This window comes from Chiloscyllium plagiosum, chromosome 11 (genome assembly GCF_004010195.1).
Source record: "Chiloscyllium plagiosum isolate BGI_BamShark_2017 chromosome 11, ASM401019v2, whole genome shotgun sequence".
In the NCBI taxonomy this organism is placed as follows: domain Eukaryota; kingdom Metazoa; phylum Chordata; class Chondrichthyes; order Orectolobiformes; family Hemiscylliidae; genus Chiloscyllium; species Chiloscyllium plagiosum.
Window position 1 is genome coordinate 24,211,625 of NC_057720.1, and position 22,690 is coordinate 24,234,314.

A 22,690-nucleotide genomic window follows, 5' to 3' on the forward strand; every position below is an offset into this window, starting at 1 on the left:
AGTCCTCCTCCCTACCTTTTATCTTAGCCTGCTTGGCACACCCTCCTCATTCCTGAAGAAGGGCTTATGCCCGAAACGTCAATTCTCCTACTCCTTTGATGCTGCCTGACCTGCTGTGCTTTTCCAGCAACACATTTTTAAGGTCAGGCAGCATCCAAGGAGCAGGAGAATCGACATTTCGGTCATAAACCCTTCATCAGGAATGAGGCTTGTGGGATAGGGACCATTGCCCCTCCCACCACCTTAACCCATTTTCAAGCTTCCAACTTGGCACCGCCCTCTTGACCTGTCCATCTTCCTTCCCACCTATCCACTCCACCCTCCTCTTCAACCTATCACTTTCACCCCCACCTTCATCTACATTCCCGCTACCTTCCCTCCAGCCCCACCTCCTTCCCATTTACCTCTCAGCCTCCCGGCCCACAAGCCTCATTCTTGATGAAGACATTATGCCCAAAAAATCGATACTCCTGCTCCTTGGGTGCTGCCTGGCCTACTGTGCTTTTCCAGCAGTACACTCTTGACTCTGATCTCCAGCATGCAGTGCTCACTTGCTCTGATTTGTGGAGGAACGCTGCTTTAAAGTGTTAGGAATTCCATGTTCCAGTCTCTTAAATTCAAAGTGCATAATGTTTGTACTTTCCCACATTGTATTCCATCTGTCATGTTTTTTGCTCCATCTCCTAGCCTGATTCTTTCTGCAGCGTTGCCACTTTCTCAACAGTACCTGACCCCCACCTATCTTTGTGTCATGTTTTATGATGGAATATTGTCCACATCCTGAATGAGAGGCTTGATATTATGCTGGGGAATTTTCTTAAAAAGTAGACTGGATTGTTACTCCACCAACTATCTTAATCACCCTGAGGTGCCAGTGCACAAAAGCAGCTGTGTATACCATCTGTAAGATACACTGCAGCGATTCATCAATGCTTCTTTGATAGCATTTTCTAAACCTACAACAACTGCCTAATGAAAAGTCAAGGGCCAAGTCTCTCTGACCGTGTGAAGGGCTGAGGTGGGCCAGCCAGCCATGTTTGCAGTGCCATGGCAGGATTGGCGATTGTAGTGGGTGGCACAGTGCTTAGCACTGCTGCCTCACAGCGCCAGAGACCCGGGTTCAATTCGCGCCTCAGGCGACTGACTGTGTGGAGTTTGCACATTGTCCCCGTGCCTGCGTGGGTTTCCTCCGGGTGCTCCGGTTTCCTCCCACAGTCCAAAAATGTGCAGGTAAGGTGAATTGGCCATGCTAAATTGCCCGTAGTGTTAGGTGGAGGGGAATGGGTCTGGGTAGGTTGTGCTTCGGCGGGTCGGTGTGGACTTGTTGGGCCGAAGGGCCTGTTTCCACAGTGTAAGTGATCTGAATCTGATCTAAAATTGTTGTTACTTCTTCTCCTGCTCATCATCTTGGAACTTTCTTTTGAGATGTATGACTATACCACATGCAGTTGTCCACCAGCACCTTCTCCAGAGCAATGAGAAATAGACAGTGATTGAAACACTCTATGAACAAATAAATAATCAATTCCTTGACATTATACTGAGAGAAGTGATAGTTAATCTTGGATATCTGCACTTCAGATGTAACTTTGTGTTTGCAGTTGGCTGTATGCTGAGTGCTGAAGTTCAAGTGCATGGTTCTCTCCAGAATATAGTCCTTAATCAGTAACTAAAAATATCAGCCAATACAACAAATTAGACCCCATTTGTCAGGAATAAGGTGCGCACTCATGCTGTTCTTGGAATATTTGTTTTGATGTTATAACAAATATAATCACTTTATAGTATGCGTTTTACGCATGCCATATCACCTTAGGAGATATAGGTCATCATTGTATTCCACGACCTAATGTGAATAAGGAGGTATTTCATCTCTGGGAGAGTAGTGAATTCTGAAGGCTGTCAAGGCTAGATTGTTAAGAATGTTCAAGACCAAAATAGCTAGTAAAGGAATCAAGGGTTCCAGGGAAAAGGCAGAAAGGTGGAGTTCAGGATTATCAGATCAGCTATGATCTCTTGCTTGAATAGTCTACTTCTGCTCCTATGGTTTATGTTATCATTAGTATCAATAATCTAATAGATTACTCGACCATTTTGCGTATTAGGGTTCAGCATAGGTGTAATTTTGAGGTGCTAACAGTTATTTATCAAAAAATCATATGCTGTGATAATTTAAATTGACCATTTGATTATCTGTACAACTGGAATCACAATGAGCTCTGAAAAGGGACATCCCGCTTACCCAATCATCTCAGCACTTTTTTAAGGAAGGAGCTTGTAAAAAGACTTGTGCACCTGAACATCCAAAGAACATTTGGCAATGTTCCAAAAAAGGTACTGTTTAATCTTGGATAAAAACTTGGATGTAGATAAGAAATTGGCTGACAGAAAGAGGAGGAAAATGTAAGCTTTGTTGGATAGCAGTGGTTAATGGCCTGAACCCTAGAATTTTCTGATTTAACAATTCAGTGAGCTTCTAAATCCAATGTCTTCATTTGTGCTTCAGCGTTTAGTAATATGTGACTCCTGTCCCTATGCATTTATTCTCTGACCTCCATTTAATTGGTCATTTTATTAAGCATTTGCTGTTTTTGAAGGTTTGTTACGTCTATCCTGGTTAATACTTGAAAGCATAAATCATTCAGCATATTAACTACTATTTTAATCTTTTCCTTTAACTCAAATAACATCTATTGTAGTTTTTACCTTTCTCTTGAATAACTAAGAGTTATTATAGTTTTATTCCTTTGAATATTATTTTAGACTCCTGGCAAGTTTTTTGATTCATCTTTGCGCCTGTGACATGTTATCTCCAGAAGGCTGTCACCTTTCTCTTTTGGGGACTTATAGAAGCAATCTATGTTTCACCTCAAATTGATTTGCTTCTTTATTTTGCTTTCCATTTGCTTTATATGTCTTGATTTCTTTGAATATCTGGCTTTTGTCTTTTGTGCACACCAAGTCAAAGTTATCATATTGTAGTCATTATTTTCTGGGGGAGCTTCAGTTTCCATTTCATATACACTATGCCACTTATTATAATTTGAGATATGCATTGCCTCTCTATAATTTCCCAGTACACTAGGTCATGCAACATTCACCTATTGCATTAACTGGCTCATATTCTATTGGATTGGAGACTGGACTCAGTCTCTGCCAGGACTGACATATGAAGAGAAACTGTATCGGTTAGGACATTATCCACTAGAGCTTGGAATAATGACAGGATAAACATTCAAACAGGACTTGACAGGGTAAAAAGGATTTCCCAATGATCACGAGGTCCACAGGTCGCAGTCTAAGGATACAAGGTCAGCCATTTAAGACTGAGATGAAAAGAAATGTCTTCATCCAAGAGTGATGACCCTGTGGTACTCTCTCCTACTGAAAGCACTTAGGGCCAAAGCGTTGGATGTCTTTCAAGAATGAGAAAGAGAGTTGTTTTGATCCCTTGAACACAAAGATGCAGGGTGAAAGTGGGTTATTAATACAAGATTCTGTGATGATGATGATGCCATTGAATGTCAAATGACAGAGCTTAGATTCTCTGTCTCATATTGGAGATGGCCATTGCTTGATATTTATGCAGCACAAATGTTACTTACCACTTTCTGAATATTGTCCCGATCATGCTGCGTTTGTACGTGGACTGCTTCGGTGTCTGAAACTTCATGAATGGTGCAATCATTGTACAATCATTGAAATGTTGTGCAATCATTGGCAAATAACCACAATTCTGACCTTAAGATGGAGGGAAGATTATTTTTGAAGCAGCTGATTAGGCTTGTGCTTGGGGCCCTTCACTGAGGAACTCCTGCAGAGATATCCTGAAGTAGAGCATTTAGTGGCAAAAGAGGCTCAAAGGGCCAAATGGTCTATTCCTGCTCCTAGCTTCTGTGTCGTCTCCTTTCTGTGAGAGAAGAAAAGCAATGTCCTCGTGGTATTATCACTAGACTATTCATCCAGAGACCTGGATAATATTCTGGGAACCTGGGTTTGAATCCCACTATGGCAGATGGTGAAATTTAAATTCAATAATCTGGTAATAAGAGTTGAATGATCATGAAACCATTGCTGATTCAGGAAAACACATCTGGTTCACCTAATGTCATTTAGGGAGAGACATCTGTCATCTGTATCTGGTCCTGCCTACATGTGACTTCAGTCCCACAATAATGTAGTTGTTAATGTAGTGAGGCTGGTGCTTTTCTGATGCCACCCCTTGTGGATGGAGAATGCAGGCAGTTGCTGTCCATGGAGTGTGCTCTGAGGTGTTCAGGACTGTTGGCCAAGATGGATACTTGAAGAAGAGAAAAAATGAGCTACAACTGCTAGATAACTGTCATGTCTGGAATAGCTTCTATCTAGGCTCCCTCCACTTCCCTGGGCAAATCCAAGCTGCATATAAATGAATTGACATTGGACAATAAAAGTGTTAATGCATGCAAATACACTAATTGCCAGTCACTGATAAAACATTACGCACAAAATTGGACTTTTTTCCTTTCGAAGTCAAGAATCTCATTTTTCCTTTCTTAGAATATTTCCCCAAGTAACTTGTCAATGTCATTCAGGCTTGGGAAAATTTCACTCATAGAATGACAAAAGACAGACTCTAAATATGGTAGCTACAGTAACAGAAACCTTCCCTGTGCCTCGATCGAAGCTACTGAAGCAATTTCATTCTTACGCCTGAAGGATAAATATAACTGGTTTAGATATGAAACAAGATGATGCATTTTCATAAAAATACAAATGACAAGTTTGCATTGTCAACAGTTCTTAATTTCAGAAGCTATATACGTGATACTGGGGTTGTTGGCATAAATATCTAATCGGACTAGCAGAATTTAGAAGGTTAAAACAAGCACAGCAGATGCTGGAAACCAGAGTCTAGATTAGAGTGGTGCTAGAAAAGCACAGCAGGTCAGGCAGCATCCAAGGAGCAGGTGAATCGACGTTTCGGGCAAAAGCCCTTCATCAGGAATAGAGGCAGGGAGTCTGCAGGGTGAATTGGCAATTGTTGAGCTTTCTTTGCAGTTGGGATCAATGGTTCATCCACTCAATACATTTCTATTTCCCAAGAATGTTGCTGCATACTGTCTGGTAACCTTCAACTGTGCAATTCAATATATTAACTGAAATGCTTCTAAAGAAAATAAATCATTACCTATCGTTACCTTCCAAAGCAAATAACATGAATTTCTAACCTAGCTCCATTTATTAGCACTTACTTATGATCCTGTTTCACTTTGTTTTATACCTATTGAAAGTTTCATGTCGCGTGAACTCTTGATACCTTGTAAGTTAATGTTATAAGGTTAGAACAAAGGAAGAATAATTGAAATTTGAAAGGATTGTTGACTTTGCCTTAACGGAAAGGCACTGCATTTGCTTTGAGTATGATCCAGGCCCCACATTTACGTAAGCAGAGTTGTTTCTTAGTTAATTTAAACTATCTGGCTCATTCCAGGTAATACATAGAACTGATTCCTTTTGGCTAACATTTCTTTCCTGTAAAAATGCTTCCATTGTATCGAGAGTGTCCTTTCCTTTGAGAGTACAATATTCTGAAAAGTACAATTGGCAGTTATTTTTATAGAATTCAAACAATTGTGGGTGCTAGATTTTAGATAAAATATGGATGTTGGGTGCTCAAGATGAAAACTCTCTCTCCAACATGACCTACAAACATTGTTGGCATGAAAAAGGAGTTTATTAAAAAAACATATCTAAAGTGCTGGAGTCAAGCTAATCCGAGAGCATGCATATGAAAACAACCCTAAAATGCTTGCATGAACAGGATATTACTAAGCTGTGAGATGTTGATCATATGAAATTCAAGCTACAACAATTAGAAATGGCTTCATTTTTAAACGTGATTACCATTAATACTATCACAATAAAAAGGTTGGTGCTGCAACAATAACTATTGTGAAATCCTGGGTCAAGTAGGTTTAATCGGCAAGGTTATGTGTACATTATCTGATAACAATATTGTTAATCTCTACATTATGACATGACATTACATTGAGCATTGATGCAACCTATTTTCACAAAATCCCTACAATGCAGACTATAGGCCATTTGGCTCATCAGGTCTCCTCCGAAGAGCATCCCATCCAGACCCAGCCCTCCCCACCCACCCTATCCCTGTAACCCTACGTTTACCATGGCTAATTCACCTAGCCTGCACATCCCTGGACACTATGCAATTTAGCATGACCAATCCACCTAACCTGCACATCTTTGGACTGTGGGAGGAAACCGGACTGCCTGGTGGAATTCTGCGCAGGCATGAGGAGAATATTCAAACTCCACACAGACTGTCGCGCAAGCTGAACTCGAATCTGGGTCCCTGGTGCTGTGAGGCAGCAGTGCTAACCACTGAGGAACCATGCCGCATTTAATTTGCTGACTAATTAGAATTTATCTTGCGGCAGTCCACAAATTGTGTTTCCAGTTGTTCTGGGAGCCCTCTTAAGTTTTGAGAAGGCATATATTTATTTTTTAAATTGTTCAGCCACCTTCAGTTATGTGTATTCACATCTGTATTGTTATCTCATATTAGTTTTGTTTCTCTGAACAAGCTGCTTTCCATATAGCTAAGCAAGGTCAGCTATTTACACAGCTAGTCCTCGCCCGCATTTATCTTGCCAGTTTATTTATGTTGTTTGAAATGTGTAGGCTCAAAGTGTACAGCTTTGGCAGCTTGCTTCCAAATAAAGTTTCCATGTCGGACCGCAACAACTTAATGTTTATAAAGCATCATTAATGTAATAAAACATCCCAAGACATTTTATAAGAATGTCATAAAACAGATTATAACACAGAGCCACATAACATTAGACATAATCATCAAGAGCTTTGTCAGAATCAGGTTTTAAGAATGTCTTAGAGGAAAGTGAGACAGAGAAATGTAGCGAGGATATTCCAGAGCTTCATGCCTAGACAGTTAAAGGCATCACCACCAATGGTGGAGCAATTAAAATTAGCAAGGACATTTTAACTTGCTTTCTGCTAGTTGGGTCTGATAAACAGTATCTGGATCAGTGGTGCTGGAAGAGCACAGCAATTCAGGCAGCATCCGACGAGCAGCAAAATAATTGACCTTTACTCTAACTCCTCAGCCTTCTACATACAAATGCACACCACAATTATGAAATCAATTAGAATACACAGTTAAGTTTTATTAAGTCATTTGAAGAATTAGTTTCATTCAGTTCAGGGAACTTTGGCTCTGAATCAGAAACTCTATTTGAGATGCGCTACAGCATATAATCTGAACTAATACAGCATAAAGTTTGAGAGCAAGGACATCTTTTTGGAGAACATCTGCTTATTAGGTGTAATAGGAATAAATGATGCAATGCCACTTGTTTCATAAAACACAGTTAGCATTCATCCTTAACAATACTATTGGGGAAAAAAAAGTCTCATCTTCATGATGTTAAATAACTGCTTTATTTGTCTGTGAGATAAGTTTAGCTACTCTTTCAGGCAATGTTGACAATAAGATTATGAAGCATTTTGGATCATCCTTTGGTGCCAAAGATTATAAAGCTATACAAGTGCAAACTATTTATCTGGGGACAACCAAATTTGCAAATTGGAAAACTTTGCTCATTATTAAATTTTGGTTATAGTTTTAACTTGTTCCCAGGGTGAAGAATTCAATAACGAGAGGTCACGCTTTCAAGGTGAGAGGTGCAAAGTTTAAGGGGGATACACGCAGCAAGCACTTCACACAGCGGGTGATGGGCGTTTGGAACGTGTTGCTAGCAGAGATGGTAGAGTCAGGCATGGTAGATTCATTTAAGATGTGTCTGGATAAATGCATGAGTGGGTGGGAAGTAGAGGGATACAGATGCTTAGGAATTAACCGACCGGCTTAGACAGTACATTTTGATCGGCTCAGGCTAGGGGGGGGGCAGGAGGGCCTGTTCCTGGGCTGTAAATTTTCTTAGTTCTCTTTGTTCTTAGTTATAAAATTATATTACTGGCTGAAGTCCTGCATTAATTTATTTGAACAGAAATAAGCAATAACTTCTATTTGTTCTTTTTAATAGGCTATAATATGATACACTTTACTCCATTACAAACTCTTGGAATGTCCAGATCATGCTATTCCTTAGCAGACCAGTTGGAACTAAACCCTGATTTTTCTCGGCCTGAAAAAATTCACACTTGGAATGATGTTGCGAGGTTAGTCGAGAAGTTGAAAAAGGAGTGGAACATGCTCTGCATAACAGATGTGGTCTACAACCATACAGGTACTAAATTAAGGAGAATTTCCAATATTATTATGATAGCCACACTTGTGTCAGGTTGAGGGAATGGTGAAGTCTGAAAATAACATGCATAAATGGGTTTTCAGCGGCAGCTGAGCTGAGATGGGGCAGATTGGTGGAATTGCCAGGGTTAGTGTTGGCTTGAAGATGAAGTCACAAGCTCACCTTGGAATCAAATTTGGACACCCAAAGTTGTGACAGACTGATTCCATCTCTGACTTTTGCTTGGGAAAAAGAGAAGGAATTATTAGCGAGGGAATGGAGTCTGATGCAAGGACTGAAAGGATTGGTTGCAGTCTTCCCATTATTTAATTGGAGGACATTTCTGCTCATGCAATACTGAATGTTAGAGGAAGTGGTAATTTAGTAACAGTGGAGCATTTTGAGAAAATAGCACTAAGGTAAAGCGGGATATCATCAGCACTGATTTATTATTTTGCAAGAGGACTGAGTTATAATTTGCATTTCTAAATTATTAATCATGGTTAACCAGAGATAGTTAAGTTCTTGATTGCCAAGGGGATCAAAGATTAAGGGGAGAAAGTGGAAAAATGGGGTTGAAAAACCTATCAGCCATGATCGAATAGCAGAACTGATCCAATGGACGGAATAGCCTAATTTCTGCTCCTGTGTCTTATGGCCTTAAGCCAGATAAAGGAACTGAGAATTGACAGTTCCGATGAAGAGTCATACTGGACTTGAAATAATAACTCTGTTTCTATCTCTATAGATGCTGCCAGACCTGCTGAGTTTCTCCAATACTTTGTTTTTATTTCAGATTTAAACATTTAATTTTTTTGTATTGTACATCTATGGTTATTGGAAAAAGTTGTCACTTGATGTCATTCTATCTTCTTATACTTTAAAGCATCATTTGTACGTCTGATCCATAGAAACTAACAATATTGCTGAAATAAGACTTGTTTTGTCAAAGATTTTTATCTTGAGCTGATTATGCAAATTCAGCAAGAAATTTAAAAGTTAAACAACATTTATGCTGAGAGAGGAGAGTGTTGATTGGTTGGTAAGTGATAGGTCGAGGTGTTGCCATGGTGAATGCACTAGTTATTGATAACTGACAGCTGCCAAGCTTTGTTTAAAGTTTTAACCGGAAAGGTTGATTGCTCAAGACATTGTTCTGATGAGTGCACGATAAAAGAACTTGACAAATACTTTTTTTTTCAACGATACTCAAATCCTGGATTTAAAAACCTACTATTTGAAGCTATTATTGGAAACCTTTTTATAATTTTTGGGGCGTAAACAAATCTTTTCCCTAAATAAAAATTTAAGTCTCATTGTATTTACAATTTAGATATTTCAAAATTAATTGTGAAGAGTTTTTTTTTGTACTAGTTCTGGTTATTAGATCTAGAATAAAGTTGCACTGCAAAAATCCAAAGTTTGTAGTTCATTGTATTGCCTTCACACCTTCATTTGATAGCGTATACAGTCTGAAAGTAAGACTTGCATTTATTTGTTTATTTCATAACTTTAGGACAACATTAGGCATAAATTGTCTTGGGAAGTTCTATTGTTTTAATGAAGGAGACATATGAATATAACAAATATATCAATTAGGAGCAAGATTAGAAACATGGTTGACAATTTTCACTTGGCAAGATCTCCAGCAGCTGAAAATGTGTTGTTGGAAAAGCGCAGCAGGTCAGGCAGCATCCAAGAAACAGGAGAATCGACGTTTCGGGCATAAGCCCTTCTTCAGGAAGGGCTTATGCCCGAAACGTCGATTCTCCTGTTCCTTGGATGCTGCCTGACCTGCTGCGCTTTTCCAGCAACACATTTTCAGCTCTGATCTCCAGCATCTGCAGTCCTCACTTTCTCCTCGAAGATCTCAAGCAGCTTCTTGGAATTATGTCTGTCCATTGAAGAGTGAGTACATGTGAAAATACAATGTGCTCAAGTTTTGGACTGGGGCTTGAAACCATAATCTTCCAACTAAAGGTAAAAATTCTGCTACTGAGTCAGTGTGGAAATCACGTAGCTTGAGCAATAAATAAATAAACAGTTGCTTCTTCAACCGGTTTATCTTGGAAATCTTTTTATCAACTGTTTTGTGATTCTATCCAATTGTTTTGTTACTTTAATGTGTTGCACAAGTATACCCACTTACAAATTTCCACTAAATCCTGTTAAAGCTGCTTAATATCTGCAACTTAATTAAATTAACTGATTTAGTCTGTTTATACTGTCAGTCCAAGAGGTTGCTGCTTTTGATTAAGATGCATTCAATCAAAAATGATAAACAACATTATACACTTGAGACTGGTTGCTGAGTTAATTTAGGGTGAGTGGTCGTAACGTCACTATTTTCTGAATTCTTTAAAACTAGTGAAACATTCAAAACCAATTCATCATAAGTGTACTAAAGGCGCTCTTGAACCTTGTATTTTCATAATCTGATTTGAAATAGCCATGTGCAGGAGAGGGTTTAAAAATGTCAAAGGTGGAATGTCATCTATTTAAAGAGTAATTACTGATTAGCAGCAGTGTATACTGGGTGATGTTTGAGACTCAACATTCGTGATGACGAGCCTTATTTATTTTTGTAAAGGTCAGGGTGCTGAGCATTTGACACTGCCTTTGAAATGTCAAGTTAGAACTGGCTACGCGATGAAGAATTAAGTTAGTTGTGCAATTAGGCAGTTTATTTTCAACTGAAATATTATTCTTCGTTCTAGTCCATAATTACCTGATGAAGAAGCAGTTCTGTGAAAGCTAGTGCTACCAAATAAACCTGTTGGATTGTAACCTGGTGTTGTTATTTTTAACTTTGAACTCTATAGGAAGCATTTGTAGTTTGATATTTTGAGGAGTCTTATTCTTCACTTAATATATTAATCGTATATAGTAACCTTTAAGATAAGGGTTATGTAACATTAATGCACAGTACCAAGAGTTACTGGCTTTTTAGTTCAATCTGTTAGCAGATTTATATTATTGTTTCTAATATGCTTAAGTATTACTGGGTAACAAAAGATTGATGCATTTTTGCCTTGGGTTCATCGTGGGCATAAACTTAAGGGAAGGGTCAGAAGAATTAGAGCAGATGTGAGGAAACTTTTTTTCTCCCAGATGATGCTGGAAACCTGGGACTCACTTGCAAGGGTGGTAGAGGCAGAAAACCTTGTAACATTGAAGAAGGTGGACTGAAGGGTCTCCTCCTGTGCTGTATGACTCTATAAGTAATTATATATGCAAACGCATACAAGGCTTTGGGCCAACTGCTGGAAAATTAGTTTAGAACAGTTACGTGGTTGTTTTTGACTGGTGCAGACATGATGGGTGGAATGGCTATAGATATCTCTCTAACTCCTATTTGTGAATATACCAGTGTAAATGGGAGCCAACCTTTTATAGTGTTTGAGAAGCACCCTGATAGGTTGGAGAGTGAACTGTGGTTCGTAGAGGCATTGCTATGAAAAATGCACCACTGTCAAAACAGAGTCTGACACAGGATGTGATCCAACATCTGAATATTTCTGAACGTGCTAAGAATTACACTTAACAACCAGTTTAAAATTCAGTTGGGCTTGCCATGTAGGTTTGATATCGTGGAAGCTACATATATTAAGATAGAGGACCTTGAACTCTGTAGCCAGCCAGCGCATTTACATATTTAGCGCTGTTCACACTTAACAAAACAGACTGTAGCCATTACCTGGGGCGTTGCTCAGGACAGTGTTATGGCCAAGTCAATTTAATCTATCTGGTTTAGATATAAACAAAGCTTGGTAGTTAACCTGTTAGTTCTTATTTAACTAGTGCATTCTCCATGGCAAGCTTCTATTGATCAGAGTAGATATTAATCAACACACTCTCATACATTTTGTTCTCCTTTACCTTGGTATTCTTTTCATGTCCTAAAGAGTAATCAGTGCAAAACAAAATAGCCCATAATGTTTGGCATCAATCTGCATCGTAAACTAGTCATCCAACCAACTGAGCTACTCTATATTTGCAGGGAAGTGTCTGTCCTATATTCAAATATTCCTCTCTTTCTACAACTAATGCATTTATTGACATAAAGTTTCTAAGTCCTGCATTAACTGTGCACCTCCTGTGAAAATTCCCCTGTAGAAGAGTCTGAGGTTATCATTATCAGCTATCAGAAAACAGAATAGATATCAACCCATTTGCTTTTTTTTCCACAAAGAAGCTATTGGATTGTGAAGGTTCTGTAAAACAAAACTAATCATCCTAATTTTGGCATTCAAGGCAGCAATTCATTCCTTTCTGTAATTTTAGTGAGCTAAATACAAAGGAAAATAAATGTGGGCTCAAAATATTCCAAGAAGATTTAATGAAATAGGTTGAAATATCTCAAGTATGGAGAACAGGTTATGGTTAAATTGTTATTTGTAATTGGTGTATCTCATTTAATTTTGCAAAGGTTTTGCAATATTTTGCTCTGAAATAGAACATAGCAGAGTTAGTGCATTATGAATGAAGGTCTAGCTGATGTCTACCTTTATACAACTATGTTTTATAAGGGATAGTGAATGTTTGCTTCTAACTTTTTCTTCTCATTTGCTCACTAGCTGCCAACAGTGGCTGGCTGAAGAAACACCCAGAATGTTCCTACAACATCTTAAACTCCCCTCATCTGAAACCAGCCTGGCTTTTAGATCGAGCCTTGTGGCATTTTACTTGTGATGTGGCCAAAGGGAAATATCAGGATAGAGGATTGCCTGCTCGAATTGAAACTGGAGACCAACTTAATGTAAGCACAAGACAATTATACTCAAAGCATCCTTTTTTCCCTCAGAATATCTCTTCAGAAAGGTGTGAGCTGCAATACTAGGGGCGGGGAGAACTATAAAACGAAATGGATGCTGGAAGTCAACCAAGTCATTGACTTGGATTGCCCTCATTTATAGAAGGAGGGTGAGGACAGCAATTGGTGGGGAGACAAGCCTGGCCATTTTTTGTTATTAATGATACTCCTTAGCCTAAGAGTGCTATAACCTTTTAATATCCCAGTTATGGTTGAGATCAGCTAACTCACTTTGTGTAAGTATTATTTGCATTTGTATACACGGGAAATTTCCTTGCCTGAAGAATTGTTATGAATGCCGCACTCAATCACATGAGTGCATAAGAACATAAGAAATAGAAGCAGGAATAGGCCATCTGACCCATTGAGCCTGCTCCGCAATGCAATAAGATCATGGCTGATCTTTTTGCAGACTGAGCTCTACTTACCTGCCTGCTCACCATAATCCTTGATTCATTTACTGTTCAAACATCTACCTACCTTTGCCTTATAAACATTCAACGATGTAGCCTCAATTGCTTAACTAGGCAGGGAATCCCACAATTCACAACCCTTTGAGTTGAGGAAGAATTCCTTCACCAGTCTTAAATCTGCTCCTCTTACTAAGCCCTCCAAGTTCTAGCCATTCCTGATGAAGGGATTTTGCCCGAAACGTCGATTTTCCTGCTCCTCGGATGCTGCCTGACCTAGTATATGGAACATAGAACAGTACAGCACAGAACAGGTCCTTCAGCCCACGATGTTGTGCCGATCATTGATCCTCATGTCAGGCAAACCTAATGTACGAACCCTCAAATTTCTGTGACCATATGCATGTCCAGCAGTCTTTTAAATATCCCCAATGACCTCACTTCCACAACTGCTGCTGGCAATGCATTCCATGCTCTCTCAACTCTCTGCGTAAAGAACCCGCCTCTGACATCCCCTCTATACTTTCCACCAAACAGCTTAAAATATGACCCCTTGTGTTAACAATTTCTGCCCAGGGAAAAGGTCTCTGGCTATCAACTCTATCTATGCCTCTCATTATCTTGTGCACCTCAATTAGGTCCCCTCTCTTCCTTCTTTTTTCCAATGACAAAAGTCCGAACTCAGTCAACCTCTCTTTGTAAGATAAGCCCTCCATTCCAGGTAACATCCTGGTAAACCTCCTCTGAACCCTCTCCAAAGCATCCACATCATTCCTATAATAGGGCGAGCAGAACTGGACACAGTATTCCAAGTGCGGTCTAACCAAAGTTTTATAGAGCTGCACGGCTCTTAAACTCAATCCCCCTGTTAATGAAAGTCAAAACACTATATGCTTTCTTAACAACCCCGTCCACCTGGGTGGCAATTTTAAGGGATCTATGTACCTGCACACCAAGATCCCGCAGTTCCTCCACACTGCCAAGAATCCTGCCTTTAATCCTGTACTCAACTTTCAAGTTCGATCTTCCAAAATGCATCACTTCGCATTTATCCAGGTTGAACCTGCTGTGCTTTTCCAGCACCACTCTGACCTAAGCTGTAAGTTCTAGTTTCACCCGCTAGGAACAACCCCCCTGCGTCTACTTTATCTATTCCCCATCATAATTTTATATATTTCTATAAGATCCCCACTCATTCTTCTAAATTCCAATGAGTACAGTCCCAGCCTACTCAATCTCTCTTCATAAGCCAACCCTTTCAATTCCGGTATCAATCTAGTGAATCTCCTCTGCACTCCTTCCAATGCAAGTAATGAGATTAAAATTGCACACTGTACTCCTGGTGTGACTTCATCAAAACCCGACACAGCTGCAGCATAACCTGCCTATTTTTAAACTCCCTTCCTCCAGCAATGAAGGACAATATTCCACTTGCCTCCTTAATTATCTGATGCTCCTGCAAACCAACCTTTTGTAGTTCATGCACAGGGATACCCAGGTCCCTCTACGCAGCAGCATGCTGCAATTTTTCACCATTTAAATAATAGAAAAGTACAGCACAGAACAGGCCCTTTGGCCCACGATGTTGTGCCGAGGTTTAATCCTAATGTAAAATATAATAACTTAACTCAACTCGCTGCTCTCCATGTGCCTGTTCAGCAGTCACTTAAGTGTCCTTAATGACTCTGCTTTCACCACCGACGCTGGCAAAGAATCTACTTTGCTGTTATTCCTACCGAAATGGATGACCTCAAATGTACCAACATTGTACTTCATCTGCCAGAACCTTGCTAACTCATTTAACCTATGCATACTTTGCTCTATCACTCATTTTAATGTCATCTGCAAATTTTGACACACTACACTTGGTCCCCAATTCGAAAACATCTATGTAAATGATAATTCATTGCAGCCCCCAACACTGATCCTTGAGGCACACCACTAGCCACTGCCAACCAGAAAAACACCCATTTATGTCTACTCTTTGCTTTCTGTTACTTAACCAATTTTCTAATCAATTTTCTGCATCCTTATCTTATGCTGCACCCTCATTAGCACATGGCACAGATAGTAATCCAGAGATTACTACCTTTGTGGTCCTGGATTTCAATCTGGCTGTTAACTCCCAAAATTCAGCCTTCAGGACCTCATCCCTCTTCCTACCTATGTCATTGGTACCAATGTGTACCCCAGCCACTGGCTGGTTCTCCCCCCACAATGCCTTGCAGCAGAGTAGTTTTAGTAAATGACATTGATGCATTTAAGGTGAGGCAACATACATTTGTGAGCCGAGAGGGAACAGCAGCATGTTTGTGATAGGTTGAGCCTTAAAGAAATGACAGGAGGTTCATGCAGTACACAGATGCTAGCAAGGGCAAGTTGGATTAAAAGTTCACAGAAACAAGTAAATCTGTGATGGAAGATAACTATGTTTTATTCTTTTGACAGAATCTTCGCATAATCATGTGGGAGGACATCTTTCCTCAACTGCGGCTTTGGGAATTCTATCAAGTTAATGTTGACAAATTTGTGTCTGACTTCCAGAATGCACTACAATATGGTACACTACTTTTGGCGCACAATTTTTCATTTTGAATTGCTTTTGAGATTGTTTGGCAGTCTTGATTTTCAGGTGCCTTATTACTGGTTTTCATTGTCACTAACACAATTATTAGATAATTCAGTCACATGACCTTTGTAATTGTTGAGGTATAGACTATTTGGACTTGCATGGTGAACTAATTCCACAGAGGCTGGTATCCTGTCATCCTTTTCCTAAACGTGGAGAGTCCTTGACACTGATCCAGCTCCCTCACATCCCATTCTCAGTGAACAGTATATCTGATATGCCTGTTCTAATCTGACATCCAGGGCTCCCTGATTGGACCGGATTAACAGTCCCAATCAAGGAACGTGTATTTTATGATGTCCAGCTGGCTGCCCTTGTTATAATCACTACACGTGGCAGTAGAATTTGAAGAATATGTCAATATCTTCAGTTATCAAATTTCCATCAAACTTAAAGCCACAATATACAAGGGAGTCTTAAATTCCTTAAATACCGTGGGATTTAAAAATGGCACAAGACAAAAGGCAAAAGTTAGCAATGATTCGGAGATGCCGGTGTTGGACTGGGGTGTACAAAGTTAAAAATCACACAACACCAGGTTATAGTCCAACAGGTTTAATTGGAAGCACACTATCTTTCGGAGCGACGATCCTTCATCAGGTGATGAAGGAGCGTCGCTCCGAAAGCTAGTGTGCTTCCAATTAAACCTGTTGGACTATAACCTGATGTTGTGTGATTTTTAAAGTTAGCAACGATTTCTTTTGTGCAAAATAGCTGTATCTCACAAACATGATTCAGCTTGGTGAGATGAATGGTATATTTTCATTGCATGCACAAAGCTCGGATATTTTAACCAAACAGTTGCTCCTTTCTTTTTACTGTATCTTGTAAATTAATTGTATTAATTCAGTGTTCATTATAATAGCATTCACTACATATTTCTCCATAAAGTAGCTGCTCAACATAAACAGCCTTAATTATGGGACACCAGATTTGTTTGCAGGCATTCCTGAGCTCATTGATTTCAGTACTCCTACGTAGATGAGCATTTCTTTGTTGGCAATTTTGAAACTTTTTTTTCCTTGCAGCACCTTGCTTAGCCTGTTTGCAATGTCTCTCACATTCTCCTGACAGCTTCCCTCTCTCCTTTGCCCAGCCCCCTAGTGGCCTGTCTGCCTTCTCTCTCTTTCTCTGTCTATGTCTCTCTTTGCCTCTCCATCTCTGTGTCTCTTTCTGCCTCTGTTCCCCCACCTCTTTCTGCCTCCCTCTGCCTCTTTCTGCCTCCTCTCCCTGCCCCTCTCTCCCTCTCCCTGCCCCTCTCTCCCTCTCCCTGCCCCTCTCTCCCTCTCCCTGCCCCTCTCTCCCTCTCCCTGCCCCTCTCTGAACTCCTCCAAGACCCAGTAGGATAGGTAGCTGCTGGATTTCGGCCCCCTCCTATGCTTAGTTGCCCCAGATTAGTTATGGTGCAGAAGGAGGGTTTAGATCAGAGTGGTGCTGGAAAAGCACAGCAGGCCAGGCAGCATCCAAGGAGCAGCTTGTAGAGAGAGGAGGAAAACTTCTTCAAGGCAGGCATCCTTGCAAGAGGATTCGCAGTAGGGTTAAAATCAACGAGGTAAAAACAATGACTGCAGATGCTGGAAATGGTGCAGAAGAAGGCCATTCAACAACAGAGTCTGCATACCATACCAACCTTCTCACTATTGACACACACTTAACTAGCTGCTCAAGAGGAGAAATTATAGGTTGTTTCTCTTCCACATTTCCTCTGGACAAGTTCAAAGGTGAGTAGAATGTAGTTGGAGGAGCAAGTCCTCCTTACCTTCTGTTCACAGCGATGCAATTTCTCAGGCTTGCCCCATGGGCGAATAAAGTTCTGGGGAGAATTTGCCTGCTGCCCCCATGAATTTTGAATGCCGCAAAAATTATTTACCATGATGTATTGAGAATATTTGCATTTTAAAAAGTTTGAGTTTTTTTTTAATCCTTGTGTTTCTAAGGCTAACAATTGTAGAAGTTTATTTTATTTCTATTTAAGGTGAGAAGAAAAAATGTGACACCAAGCAGCCTCTTAAGGTTATTCAGGATCCTGAATTTAAGAGGTTTGGGTGTGCTATTAACATAAGCACATTACTGAAGTTGTTTGTGCCTCATGGGTAAGTTATACAAAATTTACTTAAATATAAATAGACGATAAATAGGGAGAAGTAGATTGTTGATTCTGCAGTTTAGTGTTTTTTTAAATTGTTTAAATTTAAATTAACAAAAGCAATTAATGTCAACATAAAATGTAAATTAAGGTTTCATTTTCAGGCCAGTCATGCACTCCAGTCCACACAGCAGCCACCAGCCACAGAAAGTCTCTAATGGGCATAAGGGTCCTCTCTCAAATGCACCAGGCATGGACACATCAATAAATGAGGGGCAGGAAGTCAGCCCAAACAAACCCCCTCAACCACCTGCTGCCTGAACCAGTCTGTGGTCATCCTGGCCAGGCTCTGGAGCACACTTACTAGGAAGCCCAATGCTTTGCTTGCCCACCAGCCCTCTGCACCAGGTAGACAAAGATCAAGAACATGGTGCTGAACTGTAAACAAAATTTGAAGAGCATTCCCCTCAAAGCCAACAGTATATATTGAACAGACTTCTCAAGGCTGCAGAAAACATAGATAGCCTGGGAGTCCATGAACCACCTTATTAAGTGGAACCTCCTATGTGCAACTCCATGTGCAGTAGTTAAGATATTTTCGAATCAAGTAGATGGGATTTGAATCTGGGACTCCTGGATCAAAGATAGGGATGCTGCTACTGTGCCACAAGAGTCCCCATGTGTGGTATTTAATTTTTACAGCTTATAATTTTAAAGGGTTTTTAAAGTGAGCCTTTTTGGTATTTGTTTCAACAAATAAATGTATGTGCATTGCAATGTATTTGAGTACATACATTTGAGATTAACTTTTGTTTAATAACACACATTTTTCTGAGCTGCCAAACTATCCAAATCTTGCATTTTTAATAATAATGAAGCTTATGGCATTTGTCATCATTACTCAGCGAATCTGAGAGCAGCTTCTGATGTCCACACATGCACCCTGCCAGTATTATACCTGACTCCTGTAAAGGATATACTGTTGAAGGTCTGGCAGCTAGAAATAAATTAGAAGTCAGTGATTTATGTGAACTTTTACTCTTACAATATTAGTCTCGTAAAATCCAGTAAGTTAATTTTTTAACTGTAGTGAAAGTTATTTTTTAAATTAGTTTTTCACCAAAGTTAGACTGGCCTGTAATTACCGATGCTGCCTCTTACTATCTCTCAAATAATGTAACAGCTAACAGACCTCTACTATACCTTTTGGTAGAGAGGGTTAAAATGATGATCAGAATCTTAACAGTTTCAGATGTATTTCATTTAGCCTTACACGTGTACTGACTTTCAAAACGTTAAACCCTTTCATACTAACTCTCTAACTTGTTGCTTCCACCCAATATTTCATAACCTTCCCACCACAACCATGATAACTGCCTTATTCCCCTCTGTTGTGAAAACAGGCGATTTGTCTTTTAAAATGTCCCAGAAGCCGTTGACCATGTTTATGGATGCCCGTAATGAAGAATTGCTTGAAGCCTGAATTGTCATACTGTAAGGTGTTGAAAGTCGTGGCACCCGTAAGAAATGTTGGATAGTAAAAAAAAAAATGGAATGTTTAAAGGTAAAGGATGCAAATATACTGGGATCCAAGACATACATTTGCCCCCTCTGCTGAACCAGGAAAAATTATACTGCAATAAGTGAAAAAGAGTCAAGCAATTTATTTTGTTGTCCTGGCCAGAATATCAAAAAAAAAATTCTTTGGCTCTTTTAGGTATTATTGTCTTACTGCTATTTGGAGGATCCTGCTGTTCCCTACCTTGTAACAGTGACTACATTTCAAAATACTTCAATGGCTGTCATGAAAGATGCTATGGAATTACAAATCCACTGATTACCAAACTGCTTACTGTGAGCCATGAATTGTTCACGTTTTCTTTTGTATTTTCTTTTCATAGTAACAGTCCTAAAGAAATAGAAGAGTGCTGTAACTGGGTCCGTCAAAAACTGGAAGAGTTAAACCTGGAACGTTATCAGGAAATACATTGGCATCAGGAGCAGGCAGGTTTTATTTCAGTTTTACTCCTGTCACTGAGTGAATTTTTAAATGAGCTGACTTTATTACTGTCGAGAAATTTAATGCAGTGTCATGTGCTTTCAGGCTGTGAACTGCATTTTGGGGACTGTAAGTTACGAGCGCCTGGCAGACTATGGCCCTAAACTTGGACCTGTAACATTAAAAAATCCTCTAGTGACAAGGTACAGTGAAAACCCCACTAAACCTAAGCATACTTAGTATGTCAGTTTCCTTGAAGAGCAACTTTTGTATGCCAAGATAAACTTGTAAACCATAATTTGACTGTCCATTCCATGGTTTCCTGAGATGCTGCGTGGAGAAATGAGGGACCTCTCACAACAGACTTTAACGAGAATGCTGATATGATAAGTGATGTGATAAGTTTCATGGTCTGGGTCTCAAGTGCACAATTATAATCTGGAGTGACTCTTGTCATCCACTCATGAAACATGTGGCTGCATTGTTCATACTCTGCGTGAATTTAATTGAACACTGCTTGATGTCTTTAAGCAAGTTAAAGTTCGTGATCTCTGCCAGTGAGTTGTACTTTATGCCACATCCAGCACATGACTGTTACCCATTATTTTGCTGGAGATGTTGACTAGTGATGAACATAAAGTTAGTTGCCATAATAGTTACCATGATAGTAACATTGATTGTTTTAAAAGGCCCATCAAGCTCATTGAAGTTCCTTGTATAAAGCAACCTAGCATTGTTTGCTAGTCTGGCCTACATCTGCCGACAAATCTACAGTAACGTAGTTGACTCATAATTGGCTTCTGAAATGTCTAGCAACCCACCCTATTCGAGGGTAATTGGGAATGGGCAAAATATGCTGGCTTTTCCAGCAATGTGCAAATCTCATGATGGAGTTTTCTTTCAAAAACCACACAAATCTTAACTGCTCTTTCCCAGGATGGCTGCACCATTCTTGATGCTACTTTTTGATTTTGAAATACTTCACGAATTTTGGGAATGTTAATGTTTATCATTGCTTTTTCTAACTTGTAGAGTATCATAATGTACTGGCAAATAGCAGGCAGTGCAGTTTTGGAGAGCAGCAGGAGCCACCGAGTTAGAGTACTTGCACAATATTTTACGCTGTCCTCTTGACGACTTGTTAAGTTGCAAATCCACAATCTTAGCCTGATAAAGTGGAGCAGTAAACTAGGACCTTTTTGCAGTGCAACTGTTTAGGCTGTTCTCAGGATGTTTGTCAGTCTGTATCCTAATGTTTACTTTTCAAATAAATGGATCAACATTTTCCTCTGACCCACAACACCAGTGCTAGAATGAAGAGCCAGCTTCCAAATCCATCCCAGTTCTAACAGAGATCAAACCCAATGCTGTTGGCCCCAATCTGATCCACACTAGCTTGTCTAGTCAATTGAGCTGGCAGCTCCTCAAGGAGTCTTAGAACATAGAAAAGTACAGCACAGAACATTCCTTTCGGCCCGCGATGTTGTGCCAAGGATTAATCCTAATGTAAAATAAAAGAACCTAACCTAAGCACCCCTCAATTCGTTGCTGTCCATGTGCACGTCCAGCAGTCATTTAAATGTCCCTAATGACTCTGTTTCCGCCACCATCACTGGAAACGCATTCCATCCATGCACAACTCTGTAGTAAAGAACCTACCTCTGACGTCTCCTCCATACCTTCCTTCTAATATCTTTAAAACTATGACCTCTTGTGCCAGTCAGTCCTGCCCTGGGGATAAGTTTCTGGCTGTTGACTCTATCCATGCCTCTCATTACCTTGTAGAACAATAGAACAATATAGAACAATAGAACAATACAGCACAGAACAGGCCATTCGGCCCACGATGTTGTGCCGAACTTCTAACCTAGATTAAGTACCCATCCATGTACCTATCCAAATGCCGCTTAAAGGTCGCCAATGATTCCGACTCTACCACTCCCACGGGCAGCGCATTCCATGCCCCCACCACTCTCTGGGTAAAGAACCCACCCCTGACATCTCCCCTATACCTTCCACCCTTCACCTTAAATTTATGTCCCCTTGTAACACTCTGTTGTACCCAGGGAAAAAGTTTCTGACTGTCTACTCTATCTATTCCTCTGATCATCTTATAAACCTCTATCAAGTCACCCCTCATCCTTCGCCGTTCCAACAAGAAAAGGCCGAGAACTCTCAACCTATCCTCGTACGACTTCCTCTCCATTCCAGGCAACATCCTGGTAAATCTTCCCTGCACCCTCTCCAAAGCTTCCACATCTTTCCTAAAGTGAGGCGACCAGAACTGCACACAGTACTCCAACTGTGGCCTAACCAAAGTCCTGTACAGCTGCAACATCACTTCACGACTCTTGAATTCAATCACTCTGCTAATGAACGATAATACTCCATAGGCCTTCTTACAAACTCTATCCACCTGAGTGGCAACCTTCAAAGATCTATGTACATAGACCCCAAGATCCCTCTGTTCCTCCACCTAA

General features: G+C 40.0%; 1 protein-coding gene across 2 annotated transcripts in view; it reads left to right on the forward strand.

Moving 5' to 3' along the window:
• The window catches only part of LOC122554223 (glycogen debranching enzyme-like), a 103,231-nt gene that overhangs the window by 16,299 nt on the left and 64,242 nt on the right, over positions 1-22,690 (forward strand). For both annotated transcript variants that reach the window (XM_043698894.1, XM_043698893.1), the window contains exons 5-10: positions 8,070-8,273; positions 12,851-13,032; positions 15,945-16,056; positions 18,101-18,218; positions 20,113-20,215; positions 20,316-20,413. In XM_043698894.1, coding sequence (XP_043554829.1) covers positions 8,070-8,273; positions 12,851-13,032; positions 15,945-16,056; positions 18,101-18,218; positions 20,113-20,215; positions 20,316-20,413 — 817 coding nt within the window. The remainder of the gene's footprint in view (positions 1-8,069; positions 8,274-12,850; positions 13,033-15,944; positions 16,057-18,100; positions 18,219-20,112; positions 20,216-20,315; positions 20,414-22,690) is intronic.